Source organism: Trichoderma breve, chromosome 4 (genome assembly GCF_028502605.1).
Source record: "Trichoderma breve strain T069 chromosome 4, whole genome shotgun sequence".
Lineage (NCBI taxonomy): Eukaryota > Fungi > Ascomycota > Sordariomycetes > Hypocreales > Hypocreaceae > Trichoderma > Trichoderma breve.
In genome coordinates, this window is record NC_079235.1 from 3,867,169 (window position 1) to 3,875,170 (window position 8,002).

Consider the following 8,002-nt stretch of genomic DNA (forward strand, 5'->3'; position numbering starts at 1 on the left):
GTTGTCAGCAGGCCAAGCGAGCTTCGTCCTGGTTCGCCAAGCCCAAACCGCGGTGAGCATTTCTGTCCCTTGAATAAGAACGTGTTCGCTCGGGGTTGTACGGAGAATATGAACTGCATTTCATACGTGTATTCCTCGTAAAGACCGTGCCTCCTGGGCTGCCACGTCTGTGGCTGCTGCATGCCGTCACCTGCGAGCTCATACAGTATTGATGGCATAGAAGCAAGGAGAAACGCCACAGTCCCCATCTATGTAATATATATCGCTTCCCGGATGCTCGTTCCGTCCAACGTCTTGGCGTCCCGAGCCGTCGCTGGTCCGGGGGAGACGGAGTGGGAAGCGGTACATGGTACAAAATGATATCAATCGCCCTCACATCTATGGAGGCACTCGTTCCGTGACGGGTTCATCTTAGTGCTTTCTGCTCCTTACCTACTACGAGTATACTCCTTATTACTACTAATCTAGAGGTAATCTAGAGCACTACTCACCGGATGCTCCTTGTGCCACTTACTACCTAGTAGCACCAAGGGACGGAGTACAGAGTGCCTTGTATACATGTGCCGTACTCCCTGTTCGAGGCCACACGCTAGAGCTTCCTGCTAGATCTATCACATCTATGACCTGATTAGCCACATGCGTATGAGCAGGCATAGCCCGGACCTGGTCCAATAATACAGAACAAATTCAAGGGCGATGTTACATTGCGGGAGCCGAGCTTAAAACTACCTAGATGATCAGGCTGACATCTAACCAGGCTGCCGGCTCTTTTTGACGGGCGTACTGTATGAGTCTTTAATACTACTCGTACTAGATCCTACCTCTTCGTACATGTATGTACAAAATACTTTGCAAGTCAGATTCGGGGAAGCGTCCAACTGAATGAGCGGCACCCCTGGCTGAGCTTGTCGTTCGGCACTTTTCTCGCAAACCCTGCCTCTCCAGGAGCAGGGTTCCAAGCTGGTAGGCAGAAGCCAATGCAGGGAGAAGAGATGGTGCTGTTGCTTTGGTAGAAGCAATAGCGGCCATTTACTAGTAGGGTGAAGGGGGAAAATCCCGAGTCTAAATCTAAACGCCGAGCCCTGTAAGAGAAAAAACAGAGAGAAGGATTTAGATGATGTATGTCCGTTTACTCGTACCGTTATGTAATTTTCACACTGGACCCAACTTCTCGTTGCGGGTGGCTCTGAAGAACCGCTGCAGCCCCCTTCCTTGGTCAGCCATCAGCACATCAAGCCACACACTAGGAAATACGTCTGATGGTAACTAAGAAACGCCGGCTTGCATCTAAATTTGTCCCGCCGCAGGAGTCTATGAAGATCTTGGGAATCATTCTGATTACTGTACGGCGCTCTCGCCGGACAATCGCCGTCATCTACTCCGTTCGCTTACTGTATTTTCCAGATTGGGGTTGGATGAGGCTTCATGGAGAGCGACACCTTTAAAAATAGCATCAACGATAGGTACTTGTACTTGTATATCTGCCCTGGTTACCAAGTTGTACACGCTCATCAAGTCCAGCAACGCTACCACCAATAGGATACGAAGTGAAGCCACCTGTAATATTAAGCCGTTTCAGGATGCCTATCGCGTGAGTGCTGGATAGGGCAAATTAATTACCTGCTAGCAGCGTGTTGTCATACTTGGGCTTGCAACAAGTTAAAACACAAGGTACACGAGTGCCTTGTTGCGGTCCTCCTTTAGGTACAGGCACAGGTACAGGTACTCCATACATTCCCTACCTCTCATCTTCCAGCACACTAGACGTCGGTCATGCCTGCCCCCCAGCCCTGCCACTTCATTCACCTAATGTTCCAGGCCCCCCCATATCAATTTACCGTCCACCACTCTAATTCTGGACTTTGTACAACTTCATACCTAATGATCCGATGTCCATCCCTAGACTTGCGCCGCCGCCCCGGACTAAAACAGGCCATGGCGGATGAAAGGAATCGTCAGGCCAGGCAAGCTGACTTTCAGCACCATCAGCACTCCCAGGGAACCTGTCCGGGGCTGCCGATGAATTGGCGGTCAACTCCAAGCTACCACCACTCTAGACTCTGGCTCAGGCAGCCCAAGGCAGAGGACAACTACGATAGCGGTGCGTGAAACTCGAGCAGCCAGTTTGTGTTCACTTGAATGCACCTACGAGAACTAAGCATGCAAGAGGCGTGGGAGAAGCGTGGAGGCGTGGGTATGGGCACCACCTCGCCCAAACGTGTGTGTGTGTGCGTGCGTATGTGTGTGTCTGTGTCTGTGTGTTGGCTTCAGGAGCCGGACCAGGATCAGGGCACCATCGTTCGAACTGACTGCGAACCATGATCGCCCAGTCCCAAGCCGCATGAGACTGCCACCTCGTCGAGATCCTGTTCGTACGCCCCTCGTGGCCCTCTGCTGGCTGTCTGTTCCGCCGGCGGTCTGCGCCTCAGCTGCACTGTCATCCGAGCCGCTTGAGAGATTGAATCATGGTGCGCCGCCGTTTGCTTGCTATGCCCCATGTCCTCTGTGTCTCAGGTCCACCACACCTCTATTAGTCGCTATATACGAACTGCTACTGGACCAGAACACCAAGAGGCGCACGCTTGATCGCAGCCAAACATCTCCAGGACACGAGACGAGCTTGATGAAGCACTCGACGATCTGCGGTGAACAAAGCAAGCCGCTTTTATCGGCAATGTCACAGCGGCCCTTCCGACGTCCACTCTGCACGCGAACAGCAGACGGCTCCCCCCACGGACAGAGCGTCACCCTTTGAACGACGACCAAAGAGGAATTACACATGCCCTGGAGTTTGATCAACCCGCGCGGCTCTGGCCTGGAACTATTGCCACTAATATAGAAGCATGTGTAATTGTACATGCTACGGTAGGGAGTCCACAAGTACCGAGCTCGAGTGTTGATGCCTGAGCAGCGAGAACCGAAAACCGCCAGCATTCTCCCTAGTTGATCCGCTTTCGCTTCCCACTGGCACTTCCCTTCCTCCTCCATGTTAAGTTAATGCTAGGGTCAGTAGAGTACCTACTCCGTACCGAAGAGCATTAATACGGTGCCTAGCACTCCGTACGGAGTAGCGAGTGCAGGCAAGGATACAGATCACCAGAGCCATTTTCTCAGCCCGCGGCTGCCCTGGTCGATTTGCTCATGAACCAGCCCTCCCTGGCTAGCATTGCGAATACTCCGTGCCTCGCACTCCGTACGGAGCACACATCCCGCCCCTCCATCTGCCGCGGTGCCTCCCGGAAGCGCCATCACCAACTATTTTCAATGCTAAATACCAGGTACTACCTCGTACAGCTATATACTCGTACTACTTGTTCTTAGTGCTGCTGGCGCATCATTAACGTGGCACAAATGTGCCAACTCTATGCTGCCAAAAATAAAACGATGACGACAAGGTCACTCGCTACTTTCTCCAGCTCAAGGCACGGTGGACGTTATCGGTCAGCCGTATGAACTCTCATCGTCTACATCTAATAGTTGACAGCCCAACTCCTTACATTAGATGCTACAAGTACGAATGTACGAATCCACAGGAGGCTTTGTTGGCTCGACACGCCATCCCCAGAGACATCCCTGTCAGACGACGTCGCTCCAGCAGCCGTTCCCCGGTCGGGACATCATATCTCACATCTGTCTGTCATCGCGGGACGTGCAGCAGGTTTTGCCCGTTACCAATCGCGTGGGCAGCGAGCCCGGGAGGACCATTTTCAACACCCAACCAGCCAATCCAACGCCATCCTCCACATGCAGAGCGTCTTCTTACACACATGGTAGCGCAACCTGAAGAGAGGTATCGACTCCACGCCGCTTGAGAAGCTCCGCTTTACAGAACTGCTGCCGCAGCTATAACATGCGGCTGCGGCTACTGGGCCTCCTCAGTTTTCTCCTCTTTTACCTCCTTCTCCCCTCCACGACGTAGAACACGCAGGCTGTACATGATCCAAGCAATAGAAGGTCGTGACGTGGCGGCGGTGAGTATCGGGTCAGGCGCCAGGCGCCATGATGCCCCCCCCAAAAGGACGGGGGGATCACCGAAGGTTGGGAGGAGGAGCTTGAGTGATACGTAGTTAGGGTAGCATTGCCTCCCTCTTCATGCCTGGCCAGGGTCATCCCACCAGGGGTCTGGGGTGCTGCTTCAAACCTAGCAGCCTACGGGGTAATTTAGCAGCCGCCAGAGGTAAGACGTCGTTTATCAATCGCTCAATGAAGCGTGTGAGGGAGAGAGCCGAGACCATCGATGACATACGAGTACAAATATTTGCACACTGAGACATCGCCTCCCAGCTCGACGGAAATATTTGTGCATATGCTTAGGAATATTCATTGCACAACGGAATTCAAGACACCCATTCATCATGATGAGGGAAGAGGAAGTTTGACGGGCGATTCCTGATGGACATGGCCCATCCTTCTTACCCTTTGTTCATCTCTTTGCCACATCGGTGTATGAAATTGAAGAGAATGGTTGCATCATTGTCCCGATTACTCGAACGGAGCTCGTTCCGATCTAGATGTGGACAAGGCTGCCGTATGCTGTGTGACGTGAAAGATTCTACACACCAATAGAAGAGAGTAGATGGAGTCACGTTTAGCCAATAACCCTAATCAAATACACAGGTACCTCTGCGAACTCGACGTGCTATCTCGATCTCATCACCGCCCAGAAGAGCGATTCAAGTCAGAAATGACCAAATTGTTATGTCAAGATCAAAGGACGAATGACTTTCTTTAATGCGGACATTCCCAGGGTATACAGGTTTTGTAACTATGGCTACCTGCAAATCTCTCTTTGCTCGCTTGCGGAGCAGCTTTACAACGCTTCGTGTTTTTCTAAAGGTACTCGTGTTCCGTATTTACAAATCGCTTTCTTCCTACCATTCACAGAGTTGGCATACCCGTATGCTATTCGTTCAGACAAGGTAGAGCAGAATACTGTACAAGCAAGAGGTAGTATACATGAGTAGCATCGCCTGTATTGATTAGGCCTAGTACTTGGGCACTTACATCCTGCCTCTTTGATGCATCCACCCACCCATTCAAGATGGGCTCTGCGGCAATGCTCCGATGCAAACACACAGGGTCACCCAACTAATCTAGTCATTTATGACATGGCTGGCCATACTACCACTACCTTGAAGTGGTAGATACAGGCAGCCGTCGGCGGATACCCCCGAGGCGGGTGATACAGCCGTCGAGCAAGGGTTTCGGTGTCGTCTCTGTTTGCTTTGAGATGCCATGTGGGTAAGGGTTCTGCAGGGCCCCGAACTGATGCCCAAGTGCCGAGCCGACTTGGACGCTTGCTGGCACGGCTCTTCATTCCCACGGTCTGTTGGAGACTGTGCGCTCGCACGGAGATGGCAGCTGAGGCGGGCTATTCTCTTCCTTCAAGCTTGCTCTATTGTTTGCTGGTTCGATTGACATGATATAGTATCCATGTGCATTGAGGTTTCAGGCGAGGCCTCCAGGTATCTGCTAGGTTTGTATCATCAACTGGGTATCTATCTTTGTTGGATACCCAAATCCAAGGCAGCCAAATTGAAGCCAATCGCTGGCCACCGTCCCATGAAAAGCGATGCTCCATCTTTACGCAGTTTGAGGGTCCAGGGAGAAAATGGTTAGGTACCGATTTGAGCCCATGTACGGAGGAGACGCCTCCAGCCTATAAGCAGCCTGTATTCTTGGCCCGTAGTGCCGTAAGAGGTGGCGGGCGACAAGTGTGGCTGGCGATCTTCAGAGGTACCTGCTGACAATGGTTGTACGCTGAGTACTTCGCACAGCGCCTTGATACGGCGCATGTCTATGTATCTTGGTCGCCTACAGGACTCGAGGTACAGCGCTCATCCACAACTAAACAGCGTCGTTCTTTTCCCCTGTGGCGCCGAATACCTTAGTGCCTCCTACCTGAAGGCAGTTACGGCCTGGCGAGGAAACAACTGACTGCTTCGTTGCTGCCTTTTACTCTGGCTATAGCGTTAGTAATTGGCCAATATATATAGTAACTGGGCATGAGAAATTTACTGTGCTCTCCTTTCTGACCTTTTGCCTGCTTCATTGTCATATCCCTTGCTTCGACATTTCCACTGCACATCAAATCTACTGCCTCTCAAGGTCTGTTCCTGGGCCACTAGCCAAGTGTCCTTGACCAAGTTACTCCGTGCTCCATTCTGCGTCGATATTCTAGGGGCAAACCCCGCTAGTTTGTCCGAAGTGACGGTGGGAGAGCAGCCGACGCTTCTCGTCCTCAAAAAACCAAACCTGCCGAATTGATACCAACCACCACAACGTTGATTCCTTAGCGACAAACGTCACAGATTCCAAACCAAAAAGGTCCCTTTGCCGAGCTAAAAACTCACCCCGTCAAACGCCATGGCCGACGTCCCTCTACTGGTCATCTCGGAGTACGCTGCTTCCGAGCGGCGCATCACCCCTTCGTGGACAATCTTCCAGCTCAAGACCAAACTCGAGCCTGTCACAGGCATCCCTCCCTCGTGCCAGATTCTCAGTCTCAAGACGTCAGCCGGCTCGGAAAAAATCCCCCTCGACGCAGCAGATGAGGACGCGGTCCGGTTGTCCAGCTTTCCCCTGGCTCCGTATGCAGAGCTGCATGTAAGTCAGCCATTGTCGATTTCATTAGCCGCCGACAGTGCTGCTGGTCAGGGATGTGGCGTTTTACCTCATACCCTGCTATGCAGCGCAAACGTCTCGGTTTGCTTGTCTCTCTTCATGCCTCTTTGCTTTTTTTGCCTCGCTTTTTCTACTCTCTATGTGTAAGCGTGGGGGGAGGGTTGCTTTGCAATCAAGCCAACGCCTGAAAGAGAACTGATGAAATCCCAAAGCGGGCCTTTCATCGAGGTTTGGGCAGCCAAGCGCTTTTCTTCTGGGCGCGTGCCCCCTGCTGTCCATAATGGAGCGCCTCTCTGCATTTGCTGGGGATGCAGACGGCAGAGAAGAGGGGGGGCCTAGATGGAGACGAAGCTAACACGCCATGATTTCGTAGGTTGTTGACACCCGCCCACCAACAGCCAGGCCCAACTTCACCGATACTTCAGGCGTGGATAAGTATGTGATGCCCGATGAGGAGTACGAGAAGAAGACAGATTCCGTGCTAGCCTGGAAGAAGACGGAGAAGCTTGGCCGATTTGACCCTACAGCGCCAAGCCGCGAGGAGGCTAGGGTGGCTGGCCTCAAGGAAGAAATTGCCCAGCGTGGCATTGAAGTTGGCAAGAGATGCCGCGTCGGTGGAGAGGACACTCGTCGAGGTGAGGTCAAGTACGTTGGTGACGTTGAAGAGATTCCCAACGGTGCTGGACCGTGGGTGGGGGTTCATCTGGATGAGCCTGTGGGGAAGAATGACGGCAGCATCTCAGGCAAGCGTTACTGGGGACAACCCTCAGAGCTAAAGCATGGAGTCTTTGTGAGGCCAGAGAGGGTGGAGATTGGAGATTACCCGGCTCTCGACGACCTGGAGGATATGGAAGAGATCTAAAGATACTACCTGGTATAAAAAAATCAACAGAGCAGCTTTGAGTCTTTGGAGAATCATTTTTACGATTAAACCGCTTCACATATGGGTAAAGGAAAACGGCCATAATGAAGCTACAGTTATTATGAGGTATGCTCTTCTTCCAAGTGGTATGCAGGGCTGACCACATGTATCGAATTAGTTCGGAGTGAACGCCATTCTAGAAACGAGAGCTATGCTAAGAAGGCTCTTCTTTCCGGCGTGATCCTGGGCGCACTAATGCGGAGGATAAGACCCTCTCTAATCAGATGCTGCCACGGAACTCGTCTCCATCCTTGCGTCAAGGCAGAGGCCCCGTAGCTTCGAGGTGGCCTTATACTTGCACTGCATGTGCGTTGACTGATATCATAGCAAATGCATCTTGAAACTTCTGCAGATCATGCGAACACGAAAAAAGTACGAGGACTGCTAAGTGAATGCCGGCCGGCGATTTTGGAAAGATTCTGTCAGTTGTTTCGTCTTTCTCTTTTCTTTCTGCAT

The 8,002-nt window shown here is 52.0% G+C and overlaps 1 protein-coding gene across 1 annotated transcript; it reads left to right on the forward strand.

Annotated features, from left to right (window-relative positions):
• Positions 1 to 6,366: 6,366 nt before the first annotated feature.
• On the forward strand, positions 6,367 to 7,486 carry T069G_07437 (CAP-Gly domain-containing protein; the record flags this gene model as incomplete). Its single annotated transcript, XM_056174647.1, has 2 exons — positions 6,367 to 6,606; positions 6,998 to 7,486. The coding sequence occupies 2 exons, from the start codon at positions 6,367 to 6,369 to the stop codon at positions 7,484 to 7,486; spliced, it is 729 nt and encodes a 242-aa protein (XP_056028226.1).
• Between the last annotated feature and the right edge of the window lie 516 nt (positions 7,487 to 8,002).